This window comes from Triturus cristatus, chromosome 3_2, assembly GCF_964204655.1.
Source record: "Triturus cristatus chromosome 3_2, aTriCri1.1, whole genome shotgun sequence".
Classification (NCBI taxonomy): Eukaryota; Metazoa; Chordata; class Amphibia; order Caudata; family Salamandridae; genus Triturus; species Triturus cristatus.
This window is the reverse complement of record NC_140584.1, coordinates 585,133,882-585,151,108: the sequence shown is the minus strand read 5'-3', so window position 1 is coordinate 585,151,108 and position 17,227 is coordinate 585,133,882. Positions and strand designations below refer to the sequence as shown.

The 17,227-nt window shown below is 46.6% G+C and overlaps 1 protein-coding gene across 2 annotated transcripts in view; it reads left to right on the top strand.

Moving 5' to 3' along the window:
- Positions 1-17,227, top strand: part of S100PBP (S100P binding protein) — a 572,513-nt gene that overhangs the window by 241,124 nt on the left and 314,162 nt on the right. For both annotated transcript variants that reach the window (XM_085648377.1, XM_085648378.1), the window contains one exon: positions 9,355-10,880. In XM_085648377.1, coding sequence (XP_085504503.1) covers positions 9,408-10,880 — 1,473 coding nt within the window. In that variant the 5' untranslated portion in view covers positions 9,355-9,407. The remainder of the gene's footprint in view (positions 1-9,354; positions 10,881-17,227) is intronic.

Genomic DNA, 17,227 nt, shown 5'->3' with positions numbered 1-17,227 from the left:
CACTTTTCCAAAGTGCCTAGTTCCAGTAGCTGCATATCTCAGACAACATCACCACCAGGTTTTCCTGTATCTCGATGACGGGCTCGTCAAAGCTCCTTCTTTCAACACCGCAAAGAAGTCTTCCGAAGCCTGTTTGCTTCTTTTCAACGACTTGGGCATCACACTAAACCCAGAGAAATCTGTCTTGCAGCCTTCTCGACGTTTAACGTTCCTGGTGGCTATCCTAGATATGGTTCTGGAAAGGGCCTATCCAACAGAGGAAAGGTGACAAACTCCTCATGTTAGCAAGCCGCATACAGAGAAGAAAGTCTTTCGGTGCACCTGTACAAATCTCTGCTAGGCACGATGTCCTCTTGTATTCTTCTGATTCCGCATTGCTGTCTACACATGCGTCCTCTTCAGGAAGCCTTGACCGTGCAGTAGGTTCAGATAAATGAGACCTTTGACGACCCAATCAGTGACTCCACAAATGGTCGCCTCTCTAGCTTGGTGGACTCATCCTCACCATCTGCCTCAGGGCTTACCTTTCCTTCCTCTAGCCTCTCCTCAGGTGATAACGACAGATGCTTCTCTGGAAGGTTGGGGAGCCTTCATACAGGAACTTAAGATCCGTGGCAAGTGGCCACCTTCTCAGCGGAATCTACACATAAATTTCTTGAAACTAAGAGCAGTCTTTCTAGCTCTTCAAGCTTTCTTACCAGGATACAAAATTCTCTGGTTCTTGTCAGGACCGACAATACTACGACAATGCACTATCTAAACAAACCAGGAGGAACTCGAGATTTCTCCCTCTCTCAAGAATATCAACAACTTTGGAACTGGGCAATTAAACACGGAATCTTGTTCAGAGCGAAGTGCGGTCCAGGAAAGGAAAACACAATAGCTGATTCACTAAGCAGATTACAGACAACCTGCCACGAGTGGGAGTTGAACCAAGATATTCTCAACAGAATCTTCTCTCAGTGGGGCGAACCAACGATAGACCTATTTGCCTCATGCAGCAACGCCAACTCTTCGCAAACTGGCATCCCCAACAGGGATCTCTGTGAAATGCGTTTTCAATAGCTTGGTCCGGCGTATTTGCCTATGCTTTTACATAGATTCCTCTCCTTCCCAGGGTTCTAAAAAAGATGAAAGCAGAACCTTGCAAACGAATCATAATATCTCCAGCGTGGCCTCGCTAACGTTGGTTCACAGAACTTCATCTCCTGTCCTTACAGCCGCCAATTCCTCTGAAGCCGTTTCCCTCTCTTCTAGCGATGAACCAGGGACAAGTTCAGCACCAGTATCCAGGCTCACTGAGATTATCTGCTTGGCTCCTGAGTTCCAGCAATTTCGAGACCTGAACATTGCTCAAGAGTGCAGGGAGATTTTGTCTCGTGCTAAAGCGGACAGTACCAACAGAACTTATTCTTTAAAATCGAAAAGATTCTGTGTCTGGTGTGGGTCTGCTAAGGTGCATCCCCTCAAGTCGTCTCCGGAGGAAGTCTTACCATATCTCCCCGCTTCTAGCGAATTCAGGTCTGGCTCATACTTAGATCAAAGTTCACTTGGCTGCAATCTCCAGTTTTCGAAGATCTTCCAACGGTTCTTTCTTGTGGTCAAACAAACTGATAATACAGTTTCTTAAAGCTCTATTCAGAACGTTTCCCCCTGTAAAATCTCTACCTCCAACGTGGCAACTCAACATGGTACTTGCTTAACTTATGAAGCACCCGTTTGAGCCAATACATATAGCTGACTTAAATTCCTTTCTTGGAAAACTGCTCTTCTTCTAGCTCTTGCGTCAGCAAGAAGAGTTAGTGAACTTCAAGCTTTCACAATACAAGAACCATTTATTCAATTTAAGAATGATAGTGCTCCTTCGTACCAACCCAAAATTTATACCTATAGTCCCATCGGACTTTCATCTTAATGAGCCAATTGTCTTAAAATCCTTCTTTCCAAATCCACAAATGGCAGCTGAACGAGCCTTGCATTCTTTGGACTTGAAGTGCTGCCTTAAATTTGATCTAGAAAATTAACAAAGAGAGGGAGTAAAGAGGATTATCGGTAGAACCTTCCTCCTGTCAAGCTTTTCATAAACAATGTGGTTCTACCCAATAGTGATATAGAAATGTATTTTTAGATATTTTGTTGCTTTTTAAATAGTGAATAATAAAGCTGTGCCTCATGAGATGTCATGAAAGGCACCAAGTGTTTTTAAAATACCCCTCACACACTATGAATTCCATGGTGTCATGCTTCATCATAGGGGTCTTCCCGTCCCTCTACGGGGCGGGGCGTGCTACGACCAATAAGTATATGGGAGCACTGTTAGGTGAAGGAATTAACTATGTGTAGACTATGTGTTAAGTAATAGTGAGTGTGGTAGGGTTAGTGAGTGAATACAAAAATTAAAAATCCTCTGGCTAATGGAAAAAACTAATTTTATTCAATTCCCTAGCTGAGAATGTTAAAAAATAGGGTTACGTAGGGGGTGTATATCAATTAAATACTCCCTACTGGGTCAACATGTTTCGTAAGCAGTCCCCACTGCTTTACTCATCAGGACCTAAATATGTCCCTGTGAGAAAGTGGCTCTGTATATACTGTTCCCTAATAGGTACAGGGTGTACAGAGTCCACAGTCCCCCAGAGGCTGATAGAGGTCAAAGTTAGGTATGACCTTACTCTCAAAAGTGGTAGCTTGGTCGAGCAGTAAGGCAGTACCAGAGGACAGTGTAAAGCATTTATTGTACACACTCAGTCAGCAAATGGTTTCACACACTCAATAACTGAACTCTAGGCCAATGGTTTGTATATATAAAATATATGCTTGTTTTATTTTTAGAACCACAAAGGGGGTAAAAATATACTTTCTCAGAATGAGAGGTTGAATATAAATACTTTTGTTTGAAGCAATAAATTTGTGTAAACAGTCACAGTTGGTTGCAATAAACAATCCTATTTCCTAAACATAACAATGCATTGAGCTCAATGGTAAATTCAGGTTATTTGTAATAAATTACTTTTCAGATTACTTTTGGAATTCCAGGTCTGGCTCCTAGAACCAGCCTGGGGTCAGTATTCAGAATCAAGTGATGAAAGTCGACTTAATAACTGTAATGATTTTTAAATAATATTTAGCTATTTCAAAAGTTAGCACTTAGAAAATATTTCACAGAAAACATTCAATGGATCTCTATGGCAAGAAATTCAAATTGCAGGTAGAGTACTTTATCGTTACTTTAGTAATCCAGGACTGGGTGCCTAGACCCAGGACTGGGGTCCTTATCAAAAGCAGGTAAGTAATTTCGTTTGCAGAAATGGTACGATTTTAAAAGAATATTTCAAATTTGCAAAAGTAGACACTTAGAAGAAATTTCACAGAAAAGCAGACAATGGTTTCCTATGGGAGAAAAATGAGTTAGAGGAAGTATAGTTGTGAACACTTTTCAGAGTCAGGGCTGGGCACCAAGATCCAGCACTGGGAGCTCACCTAGGAGCAGGTGAGTAAATTCGTTTTTGTCACTTGGCTGATTTTTGGTGAATTTTTGCAGTTTTGAAAAGTTCACACTTAGAAGATTTTTGAAGAAAAAGCCAGTCAATGTTACCCTATGAGGAAAATGAAGTTAGCGGTTTAAGGGTAAGTACTCGACTGGTAGTGTTGAAATTCCGGGCATGGACTCAGGGGTCCCCCAGTGTCAGGTAGGTACAGTTGGTTCACCCTCAGCGGTTTCAGGACGGCCGGGTGCAGAGAGAGTTGGGCCCAATGTTATCCTATGAGGGATAGGGGGGGCCTTGGTTGGTGGCTGCTGTCTGGCAAGCCACGCGGCTGTGGGAGCTGGGCTCCTGGTCACTTACTCAGGGCAAGTGGGGAAGTAGGTTAGTGTAGAGAGGGCACTGCCAGGGCCACTCGGGCGGCTGGGTGCAGGGTGCTTTTGAGCCTTAGGGCGCTCAATGGAAATCAATGGGAATGTTCCGGTTTGGAAAGAGGCTGCAGGCTCGGGGACGAGGATGTTTCAGGTGCCACCACCACTTCGAGAGGTAAGTTGGGTAGTTGTAGGTTAGGTGGGTACCCCGGGATTGGGCACAGGGGGTCGCAGGGCGCCGAATGCAGGGGTGCCTTTTGACGTCGGGAATCTTACCCTCTGGTTGATCGCGGCTGGGGTGGCACTTGGTTCTGAGGCTGCAGGCTTCTTCCGGGATGTCGAGGGGGGTCCTTGGGTGCCGGACTCTGGGTCACAGTCGCCGTGGGGTCGTCCTCTGGGTCTTTGTCCACTCCGGCACTGGCCAGGCTTGGCTGGTGCAGAGTGTGTTGGGTCCGCGGTCCCGGGCTGGTGCCAGGGATAGCAAATAGGTTTCTTGAGTAGAGCCTCTACTCGTGGGAGTCCCAGGGGCTTAGAGCTAAAAGGTAGCCAGGTCCTCCGGGGTTGGTGAGGTTGCTGGCCACGTGGGATGCCGCGCTGGTGCAGGTTCGAGAGTCGACAGGCCGGTAGGGCTGGGGCCAAAGCAGTTGGTGTCGTCTTCTCTTTTTAGCAGCTGCAGGGCAGGTCTTTGTTCTTCTTGCTCTTCTTGTCGTTTTCTATCTGGAATCTAAGGAAGGAAGGTTCAGGGTGCCCCTAAATACTAGATTTAGGGGCGTTACAGGTAGGTGAAGGCCAGGGACCAATGGGTCCTTGTCCTGGGGTGGGTACACCCCCTATCCTGCCTCTCTCCTGTGGGAGGGGGGCAGTAGCCTAATCCTGATAGGGTAGGGCCTCCCATCTTCAAGATGGCGAGAGCCCGGAGATGTGCTTCACCTCGCCTCCCCCACCTGAGGGGTGGGGTGGGCAGGCTGGCACATCCCCTGTCCTTGTATGGGGTTTCCGGCCAAGCTTCCCGCCAGAGTGGGGGGTTGCAGTGGCCTGGGGAAACTCCAAATGGCGGCATGCCTTTGAAGCTTCCCTTTGCTCATCCTGGGGGAGGAGATTTCTCACCTCACCCAGGATGTGCATTGTTGCAGGCCCGGGAGAGCAGGGGCTCTCCCACCCAGGGGTCCAGCAACGTGTCTGCTGTGTGGCAGCCTGGGCAGCCTCAGAGCAGACGTGGATTGTAAGTTAGCTGTAAGGGGGCATCTTCTAAGATGCCCTCTGGGGTGCTTAGTACATTAAATCCTACACTGGCATCAGTGTGGGTTCAATGTGCTGAGAAGTTTGATACCAAACTTCCCAGGCTTCAGTGTTGCCAATATGGTGCTGTGGAGCTCGTGTTTGACAAGCTCTCAGCACCATGTATTCTTAAATGACAGCACTGCACTTACAGTGCCCAGGAATGGACCCGGGTACTGTAGGGGCACAGGGCTCCTGCTCCTGTGCCCACACCATAGGCGTAATGCACGCAGCTAGAGGGGTGGCTGACATATGCCTTGGCAGTGTAGGTGATGGGCATGGTACACAGTGATGTGTGCCATGTCGACTCTTTGTTTTGTCCTGCACCCAGACACTCAGCCTGCAAGGGCAGTGTGTGTGTAAGGGTACAGGGCCTCTGAGGGTGGCACAATGAGTGCTGCAGCCCTTAGAGGCCTTCCCTGGTCACAAGGCCCTGGGTACCTAGGGTACCATTTACTAAGGGCTGACATGTGGCTAGGGTTTGCCAATTTGGAGTTTGTGTGGTTTAAGGAAGGAACATAGGCCCTGGGCACCTGATTGGCAGGAACCCAGGGTACACTCAATCGAAGTACATTCAGCAATTTAGCAAAAAGTGGGGGCATACCATGCAAGAAAGATGGCACTTTCTCACAGTCCCTACTACACTCGAAAATTAATTGAATTGTATGCCTATTTGCTTGAATTCAAGACCTCCAAAAATAGTAGAAGGCGATTAAAGGTACATTGACCTTTATTAGTTAGAAATAGCGCATCTTTGGTATCTGAAAAGATAAAAGCATAAATGAAAATAAAACAACCCGAGAGTTGTTCATGTAAACACATCTCCATACTGTGAAATTGTACTAGATGGAAAAAAGGGTGATTATATTTTTCTGTTGCTATAACCAAATAGTCCGCATTTCACGGAATTTACTGGCTTATTGATTGAAAAACCAGCACATGCGCTCACACATTTGCATTCCTACTGATTCCTTTGGAAAAGAGCGTGATATATTTTTCTGTAGCTGAATGCTGGGTTTATTAGGCCAACAAATTTATGAGACCAGTTCGCGATGTGCGAAATATACTCGCTTTTCAATTTAAAAATTGCCAACACACACGTTCATACACATACTTTCATGGGAGCTCATCGTTATTGTACGCGCATGATAATCGCTATCTGAAACGACCGCTTTGTAAAAGTTTGGTCATTTTGCAATGTGGTAGCATATACGAGTGGGTATATGGACATGCCAACACCTTTGCTATACTACAAAAGCCTAATTCCAAAGGAATCAGTAGGAATGCAAATGTATGAGCGCATGTACTGGTTTTTCAATCAATAAGCCAGTAAATTCCGTGAAATGCGGACTATTTGGTTATAGCAACAGAAAAATATATCACCCTTTTTTCCAGCTAGTACAATTCCACAGTATGGAGATGTGTTTACATGAACAACTCTCGGGTTGTTTTATTTTCATTTATGCTTTTATCTTTTCAGATACCAAAGAAGCGCTATTTCTAACTAATAAAGGTCAATGTACCTTTAATCGCCTTCCACTATTTTTGGAGGTCTTGAATTCAAGCAAATAGGCATACAATTCAATTAATTTTCGAGTGTAGTAGGGACATATTTAGGTCCTGATGAGTAAAGCAGTGGGGACTGCTTACGAAACATGTTGACCCAGTAGGGAGTATTTAATTGATATACACCCCCTACGTAACCCCATTTTGTAACATTCTCAGCTAGGGAATTGAATAAAAAAATTTTTTTCCACTAGCCAGAGGATTTTTCATTTTTGTATTCACTCACTAACCCTACCACACTCACTATTACTTAACACATAGTCTACACATAGTCAATTCCTTCACCTAACAGTGCTCCCATATACTTATTGGTCGTAGCACGCCCCGCCCCGTAGAGGGACAGGAAGACCCCTATGATGAAGCATGACACCATGGAATTCATAGTGTGTGAGGGGTATTTTAAAAACACTTAGTGCCTTTCATGACATCTCATGAGGCACTGCTTTATTATTCACTATTTAAAAAGCAACAAAATATATAAAAATACATTTCTATATCACTATTGGGTAGAACCACATTGTTTATGAAAAAATTAAATTTGATCTAGACAGAACAAAATCCTCTGCATGTCTAATCAACTTTTTGTAGCTTACAGCTTACCCAGAAAAGGTTTTCCCTTAACAAAACGAGCATATCTAGATGGATCTCTAGTTCTATTCTCTTCTGTCACAAGCAAGCTGGTCAACCTCTACAATCAAACGTTCGTGCCCATTCCACTAGGGCAATATCTACATCTATGGTGTTGTTTGCTGGCGTGCCCCTCTGACATTTGTAGAGCATCAACCTGGAAAACGCTGCTTACATTCACTAAGTATTATGGCTTGGATTCCGAATTGATGAAGGATGCTGCGGTGGGACAGGTGGTGCTCGGAAATCTTTCAATAAAGGTGAGCCTTCCTTCCATCCCACCAACCTTTATAAAGCACATCTGTTCTTTTCTATTTATGTCAAATATTGGAAATTATGCATTTGCTATTTCGTATTTATATGCATAATTCAATTATCTTAATGCATGCTTTTATATTTAATTCTCAACAAATGGTTGACTATTCGTATATGTACGGCTTATGTATATGACGAAATGTGCTCATTATTGCTTTTTGTTCTGATTCAAGCATGTGAATCGATGAAACCTACCCTAATACTGAATAAGAAATGAGTTACCTGTAACTGCAGTTATTCAGTATTGGTATCTTTCATAGATTCCCAATGCAACCCGCCCGCTTCCCTTGGCAGGGCTCACTTAATACTCCCAGTTGTTCCTCTGGCTACGCATAGTGCTTATGAAAATCTGAGGGACTGGAGCTCCTTCCAGAAAGGTTCTAGAGGGTGGTGTCAGCTGATTGGTTGATCTCTTAAGTTTGGTCCTTTTTTAAATAAGGACTCAGATATTTTATTAAGTATAAGGCCTTAGACCTGTTCCCTTCTATGTCTAATGTGACATTACCCTTATAAATGTACCAGGGACTCCCATCTTGACAATAGGGAATGATTCAAGCATGTGAATCTATGAAAGATACCAATACTGGATAACTGCAGTTACAGGTAAGTAACTCATTTCTTATTCACTATAGATAATCTCACTGAATTCATAAAAGCACCACCCACCTCAAAACTTTGAAGGCCACAGACTTTGAACCGGTTTCTGTAGATTTATATATTTCCTTTGCTCCAAAAATTAACTGTCTGACATGTGATAGTGCTGTCTTCCAGGATTCTTAAAGAAGCAGTGTTTTAATTTCTAATCGGGCAACATTTACTGTTTTCGCTCTAATTACACAGTATATGGTTTTGTTTTATACTTTGGCTAATTAGCTAAAAAAACATAGTTTGCCTTTCTGGCATGTTTTCTCTTTATTTGAAAAAACCTAAATAGTTTTTAAAGATTGTATTTTAGGATTTTCCACATGTGCACTGTTCTGCCTTTTATCCCATATTGATAAACTGGCTCTTAGAACAGTGTTTCTGGGGGGGAAGTGATTTTAGAGATGAAGCTTAATGAGCTGATGATGTGATTTCATGAAGTTAGTTTTCTTTTATATTTACTTCCACTGGTCTAGTTTCCTGCTTTTAACACAATCACCTTAGGCAGACAAATGGGCCACATGGGTCGTTTAAAAAAAAAAAAAACAGTTGTCAGAGTTTAGGAAAATGTAAACACAAACTGGCCACACAGCTGCTTACTGCCCATAAATAGTCTTTTGTGAGGATGTAGTTACTGATAAACAGACCATATCTTGCTGGATTGTGGTTTTTGTTGTAATGCTTTGAAGCAGTCAGGAAGATGCCAGTTGAAGAAAGTAGTGTGTATTGTAAATGGTGAGATCTTCTGCCACTGTGACAGTTGTGTATTTGCCGGGGAGAAGACATAAGGAAAGTTGCTCGTTGTTGGATGCATTGGCAAAGTGTTATACATAGACTGGGAAGCAATGGAAAATGGGATACTTGCAAAATCAGTGTTGAAATAAAATCTCTGGCTAGCTTTTTCTTTTAGTACTTACAATGTTTCCTCCTGTTTGAGTTTGTTAAATCTCTTAACATTAAGCAGATTACAGTTAATGGTATTAATCTGTCAGAACCAATGTTACAGCAACTTTCTTTGACAAGACCAAATGAGAAAGACCTACTTTAAAAACGTTTCTTTTCTTTCTTTGCAGGAAAGCGGGCATTTTGTTTTATCTTCATAAGAGTGTGAATACGGTAAACCGTCATGAAGGAAGTGAATGTGTTAATTAGCAAAAGAGTGGAGCAGCAGAGGACCAGTCCAAGAGCAAACCAGAGGCAGAATGGTAATATTGACAGGGAAGTGGTCTGCAAAATTTTGGAAGGCGACACTGAGGGAGCAGCAAGTATAATTAAAATTAAAATTGGTAACGAGAAAGTTTCCAAAACCAAGCGCATCTTAGAGGACTCTGCTACAGCAGAGCAGCTCCTGCAGGTGGATTTGAAAAAGCCTCGCCTGATACCCTTCTACAGCAGCACGCCCTGTTCGCGTGAGAAGTACTCTTCTGCAGATTCTGATTGCTTCTTCGGGTCATTGGGCAGTTTAAATGAGACTACAGCAGATGCAGTCTTTCGCAACCATCAGGTTTTCCTAAAATCCACGCAAGATGTCCCTGAATTAGACCTTGACCTTGATGATTCGTTGCTTGATCCTTCTGACAATGAGAGAGAAGATTCTCCTTTTCGAATGACCGAGGATGAAATCTCTAGCCTTTTGGATGATAATTTTGTGACCATTGACGTGGAAAAGTCTGCTACTGAGATTTCTTCATCCAAGTATTCTTACTGGCATGAGAGAAACCAACAAACTGAGACCTCAGGGTCGATGCGAAGTCCAGTCCAGAACAATATTTCGGGAAGTGATTCTGAAAACCCTGGAGAATGGGCAACAAGCATGATTATTCTCTCTGAATGTGGTGCAACTCCAAGCCGCACTGAGGCTTCAGAAAGACAGCATGAATATAACAGAGAACCTGAGGCAGAAGAACATCTAAAGAGCCGCAAAGTCGTTAATCTTCCATTTGATTTAGACATTGATGAGCTTCTAGCATTGAGCCCTATTGATGGGTCTACTGTGGACCATGGAGACGAGCTTGCTTTAGGTGAAGAGGAACCTTGCTTGTCCAAGGACTGCAAATCTCCAGTAGGAATAGATGACTTACTAGATGATATCATAAGTAAACCCAAAGGAAAAACAAACAGTAAAAAAGAAGTGTTTTTTAAAGCGGATGAGAACAATTCCAAAGGAAATATTAGCTATCAAGCTGTTGCTGCTATCAAACCTAGTAAGGAACATCCAGTGCATCTTCCAATCTTGGTAGAACAGCCACTTTCCTGTGGACCGATTGTTCAGTCGGAAAAGCCAAAAAAAAATGAAGAGAATAACTTTGTCAGTTCTACTAACCTGACTAAAAATATTCGCCCAGTTGCCTTAGTTTCTAGCTGCATTCTTGACTCTCATCCGTCATCTGGAAAGGAATCTTCCAGTGCACAGAAGCTGACTGCGTTTCTACTCCAGTTAAACAAGCCTATAAGCGTTTCTGGACCTTTGCCTGCTTCGGGGGGTAGTTCTTCCAGTAGTGCCAGTAGTGGTGCATTAGAGTCTAAGAATGTGAAATCCAAAAACACTGATGTAGTGGAGAGCCCATTAATGACCCAAAGCAACACAGCTGTGGAAAAAGTAAGCACTGCTACAACCCATTTTTTAATAGGTATACTATTATGCCTCATACACAGTATTATTCTAAATGCTTCTGCAGGAAATGTGTGTTTTGCATATTGTGGGCCTCCCAATAAGGGCCTTAGATGTATTTGTTGAACCTGTGTACTGAGAGTATACATTAGTAGGATATTTAAGTATTTAGTTGAAATCTGCCCCATACTTTCAAAGATTTTCTGCTGAAGATTTTCCTTCTTTGTGCTTAAGGCATATCTTCTACGTTTTTAACTTCTAAAAGAATTGCTTTCCAGCTGAAGATTTCTACAGTGCCCAAGAGAAATTCCTCTTGTATCGAGCACCCTTTACTAAAGATTTTCCGCTTTGCTCAAGATCACCTGCTCTCTCTAGACTGCATTATATGGTAAAGACCTTGCATGTTTCTTTGCCCTCTCCTTCCTTGCTGATTACCTTCTATATCCTCCTTTCTCCACTGTGTGCTGATAGTGCTGTATCATCTCTTAACAGTCTACTTACTATATTCCTCACCCTGTTCGTGCTCTTTCCTGAAAACCATTTCCACGTTCTTCTCTGCATTTTGTTATGAGGTACTTTTCTTTCCTGTCTGCACTGCTCGCTATAGTCTTCCCATCCTGTGTGTGCACTATGTTGAAGGCACCCCTAGCCCTCTGTCTTCTGCACTGAGGACCTTGCTGGCTAGCTTTTGTACACCATGCTTGCAATCTTATTTTGTTCCTTCTTTCTTCACTCTGTTCTGATTACATTACTTCTTTTCTTCTGTGATCTTTGCTCGAGACCTTATTTCCATCTGCACTCTGTTGGATGCCACCTTTTGGTGGTCTTTTCTAGAGAAGTGTTGATCTTTATTTCTTCTGCAGGAGATCCCCTCTTCTCCTGTGCAGTATACCTTCTTGCCATGATTGCTAAAAATGATCATAATGGTTTTGCTCTTTGATAGATACTTTTCACTGTAGGATCATCATTAATCCTCGCCTCCTGTAGATGATCTGTACATAAAGGACATTGAAATGCTTCTAGGTACTATCCAGTAAGTTTCATCACTAAGCAGTAGACCACGTATCTTTTAAAATCACCAGGCACGTGCCTAGATGATGCACCGCAACAATATGAAACACCCAACAAATGCAAGGCCAATAACTACTTTGACTGGTCAATCGGTCTTCTAGAACTTCAGATGGTGCTCTGGTAAATAAAGGGTTACAAGACCATATAAATGGTAGCTTAGCACTGAACTAATGCACATAATGTTTATATAGGTAAATCGTGTCCAAAATGATCTACAGGCCTAAGGTAAGTGTTGGAAGGGCGTTCTCCGGGGGCTTCGGAATACGTTCCTGACCACCCTTTGACCCACCTCTCCCAGAGTTAGGCCGAGCAATGGCGGGGAGGCCCTTCCTGGAAGGGTCTCGTTCCTAGGATCGTACTCGCTGAGCTTACACTATTTGACAGAGGGACACCACACAGTAGTTCTTGGTGAGACCGTATACTTTATCGATAGTTTCAGGGGATCTTTATAATCCGAGATGCAGCTGTTGAATCAATGTCACAAGCGGCGGCGGGTTCGTGATAGGGGTATGGGGGTAGCGGGACAGTCTTTAAGTTCAGTGTCTGCGGAGTATCCTTTGCACAGCTCTCAATCCTGGAGCTGGGGGATTTGGGTTCACTCTGCAATCTCCGCCGATTCTCCTGGATGGGAGTGCCGCGAGTCTCTCAGCAGGCACAGGTGGTTCTCTTCCAGGGGATCCTCATCAATAGTCATAAGCATTAGAATATTCCCGCCCATGTGCGGGATCCCGGAAACAGTATATTATATGTGCCCCACATATATATATCCATACATATATACCTATATGTATACACAAGCAATTGCAGCCCATAAACCCTAGAGCTGAACCATGCTGTAAGTAATTTCCACTACACATAAGAAAATAGCATTATAAACATGAGAAACAACATTATAACTTGTTTGGAAACTGTTTTAATGCTTAGAAAACAGCAGAAATTCTTAGAAAACACAAAGCATAGGAAGCTCCCAGGCTGCATTGCAAATACCCAGTCTAAAAAGACTGAAAAGCTAACTCATAGCTGCATAGCAAAAAACTGACACCGTGCCTTTAAGGCACACCTGACCCCCACCTTCCCGTCATGCCTCAGGGGTGGCAGTTAGGTCAGTTGTTCTTTCCGGCTCCTTCTGGAAGGATCCTGGCAACAGAGCTCCACTTTTTTCTGAGTTTGTCAGAAAATATTGTCTATTTTTCAACTGTTTTTTCCCTTACTTCGACGTTTTACATCTAAGTCGGTAAGAGGCTGTCTTTTTTAGGCAGTTTTGGGCATTTTTTCCAACTTGAAATGCCTTCTCTTTTCGATCCTTGCCCTGCTTGTGGCAAGAAGAAGGCCAGGACTGACTCTCATAGGGTCTGTATCCTGTGTCTACCGGAGGATCATGATTCCAAGACATGTACTCACTGCCAGAGCCTGTCCAAAAGAACTTTGAAGGACAGAGAGCGAATTCGCATTTATGGCCTGGCACAACCATATTGAGGCCGATCTCCGGTGAGGAAGGGCTCCAAGAGGCCTAGAGATTCATCTAGGAGCAAGTCCTCTCGTCCTTCCGCCTCAGCGTCAGGCTCGGCGCTGAGGAAAGATGTTCCGGTAGGTCGTGTTTCCAAGAAGAGACTTTCGACAGCGGGCTCGCCGTTATGAGCAGGTACGTCGTCGACGTCGAAGTCCAGACCGCCATCGTCAACTCGGCGACGATCGGCGTCGAGATCTAGAGCCTCTCCGCCGTCGTCAACACGGCGAAGTTCGGCGTCGAGAGACACCACCCCTCCGCCGTAGTCAACACGGCGACGATCGGCGTCGAGGAGCAGGGAACCTCCGCCGTCGTCAACCAGGCGACGATCGGCGTCGAGGAGCAGAGAACCTCCGCCGTCGCCAACCCAGCGGCGATCGGCGTCGAGGAGCAGGGAACCTCCGCCGTCGTCATCTCGACGACGATCGGCGTCGAGGAGCATGGACCCTCCGCCGTCGTCAACCAGGCGACGACCGGCGTCGAGGAGTGTCACCCCTCCGTCGTCGAGGGCACGATCCCCTCCGTCGTCGAGGCTCCATCAGCGTTCGACGTCGAGACAGCAGGATCCTTCGCCGTCGTCATCCAAGCGGCGTTCGGTGTCGAGGTTGGCATCCGCGTCGACGTCGAGTGTGGCATCTCCACCGGCGTCCCCACGGCGTTCAGCGTCTAGGGAGAGAGGGCCTCCGTCGTCTGCTTCACATCACCGTTCGACGTCGAGGCGGCATTCTTCGCCCACTGAACATTGCCGCCGGTCCGCATCGAGGCGTTGTTCGACGTCGAGAGAAGAGTCCCGGCGAAAAAGGAGACGACGCCACGGATCGACGTCAAGACCACGCTCGACGTCGAGACAGGCCTCGGACAGGTCGGTGGTCCTGGTGACAGTCGGCGTCGCGCCATTCCTCCTCTCACTCAGGGGCATCTCCACGACCGGCGATTCCACGAGAGCCTGCAGGCCAACCCCGTAGGTCTTCTCCTCAGACTCAAGGGACCATTAATCTGTCACCCAGATGGCTGCTGCCAGCACGTCATTGGCAGGACTCAGGGGCTACAAGGAGGCTGCGGGAATACGTCAGTCCAGTGCATGACTCTCCGCTGCAACGGCTGGTGGCGGCTGTGGACAGAGCTAGTCCCCCCAGGCCAACACGTCAGACGTCTCCAGGCGACGCAGATCGCGCTCCCCCAGACGGGAGGGGCGTTCATCTGGATCACGGGCTCGTGATCATCGCCGGAAGCGGAGGACTCCATCATCGTCCTCTTCCTCGTCCACCAGGTCCTCCATCAGGGACTATTCGCCCACGCTATCGGGCAGCCCAGTGTCCAGGGTCTCGCCCATTGACGACATCAACACCTACCAGGAGGTGTTGCAGCGGGGAGCGCAGAAGCTGGGGATTGAGATGTCTGTCCCCCAAGTCACCACGTCGGTGATTTTTGAAACACTTCACCAGAAGTCTGCCTCTCGTCCACTGCTGCCTTTGGTCCCAGGAATCATGGAACCAGTCATGGACACCTTTCTCACCCCGGCGACCGTCAAAGCGGTTCCGGCTCGTATCCTCAAATACAAGCCAGCTACCTCTGACCCCGTCTTTGTGAAGATGGACCCGCCTGCGGACTCCGTCATAGTGGCAGCTGCAAGAAAGGGTCAGACGGCGTCGGCCTCCTCTTCCGTTCCTCCAGATAAGGAGAGCAGAACCCAGGACTCCTGGGGACGCAGGGCCTGCTCTCCCGCGGCGGCGTCCCTCAAAATCTCCAGCGCGGCGGCGCTTCTGGGCAGATACGATAGGGCTCTCTGGGACTCGATGGAGCGATTCAAGTCCAAGCTCCCCAAGGAGGACCAAAAGGACTTTGAGGAGATTGTTACTGAAGGGGCTCTGGTGGCTAATCAGTCGATTAGCACAGCGGCGGATGGTGCGCTACTCTCAGCCCACTCTTACACACACGGCGTGTGCGCCAGGAGGTCGTCCTGGTTGCGACTGACAGGGCTCAAGCCAGACGCACAGCAACGGATTTTAAACCTCCCGTTCTCTGGCAACTCACTCTTCGGCACTCACACGGATGAGGAGATGGGGCGCATGAAAACTGAGCTAGACACCCTCAAAGCTGTGGGCTTGGAGAAGAAAAAGGAATTCAAGCGCCGTTTTCGACCCACCCAACGCAAGGGGCCTCAACAGAGGGTTCAAACCCCTCAGTGGTCTCAGAGTAAACCCCAAGGAAAATCACAGTTTCGAGGCAGAAAGTCCGGCAGGGGCAGAGGTGGACACCAGCAACAGTCCTCCGCTACCACAAGAGGAGGAAAGTCATGAGCTGTGGCTTCCTCTACGACCGTTGCCCACTCCAGTGGGAGGAAGTGCGTCACAACATCTAGCAGAGTGGGACAGCATCACAAAAGATCGCTGGGTGCTGAAGATACTGCGACATGGATATGCGCTACGTTTTCGAGCGCGTCCCAGAGACATCCCGCCAAAAAGGTCCCGTCCTCACCACTTAAAACTACTCCAACAGGAGGTGAGGGCCCTTCTGCAAAAACAGGCCATAGAAAAAGTTCCTCCGTCGCAGGTCGGAAAAGGAGTGTACTCCCGGTACTTCCTTGTGCCCAAAAAAGATCAAGAGCACAAGTTTCGGCCGATTCTGGACCTTCGTCTCCTAAACAAAGTCATCGTCAAGGAGAAGTTCCGTATGTTGGCGCTTCACCAAATATGTCCACATCTGCAAGTCGGGGATTGGATGTGTTCGGTGGACCTCCAAGATGCCTACTTTCACATTGCAATAACGAAACATCACCGCAGGTACCTGCGGTTTGTGGTTGGAAGCAAGCATGATCAGTACAAAGTCCTTCCATTCGGACTCAAGTCGGCTCCGCGAGTCTTCACCAAATGTATGGCAGTGGTGGCGGCCTGCCTACACAAGCAGGGTCTCTTCGTCTACCCGTACCTAGACGACTGGTTGCTGAAGGCTCCATCCCAGCAGCAGGTGAAGAAAGACTTCCAAATCTGTCTGAGACAGTTGCACGCTCTCGGCCTTCACGTCAACATGGCAAAGTCCGTGCAGCAGCCCACTCAGTCCATCCACTACCTTGGCTCCGTTCTGGACACAAGCGTGGGAAGAGCGTATCCTTCGGGGGAGAGACTGTCTTCAATGAAGAGGAAATGCAGGCTTATGCAGCAGATGCAGAGGCCGTCAGCCCGGCAGGTAGCATCTCTGCTGGGATCCATGGCGTCCTGCATTTTTCTCATTCCCAACGCCAGACTGCGAATGAGACCTTTGCAGCAAGCCCTGGAGGACCAATGGTATCAGTCCACAGGCCGTTGGGGAGATCGAATCTCTCTCTCCCAGGTGGCGAAATCTTCCCTAGCATGGTGGACTCGTCAGGACAATCTGTTGGTGGGAGTCCCGTTTCACCATCCACTTCCGGTGCAATCGGTGGTGACAGATGCATCGCTGCAAGGTTGGGGGGCCCACATGGGGTGCCTCCAAATACAAGGTCGGTGGTCTGCAAAAGAACAGGGCTACCACATAAATATGCTAGAGCTTCGGGCAGTCCACCTTGCTCTAAAGGCGTTCCTCCCAGCAATCAAGGCAGACTCAGTCCTGGTGCAGACCGACAACACCACGACCATGTTTTACCTGAACAAACAGGGCGGGACTCGGTCACGCCCCCTCTCCCTGGAGGCGCAGGCGATCTGGCACTGGCTGCTCGCCCGGAACCTCTCGGTAGTGGCAGTGCACCTTCCAGGGGAGTTGAATATCAAGGCAGACGCAC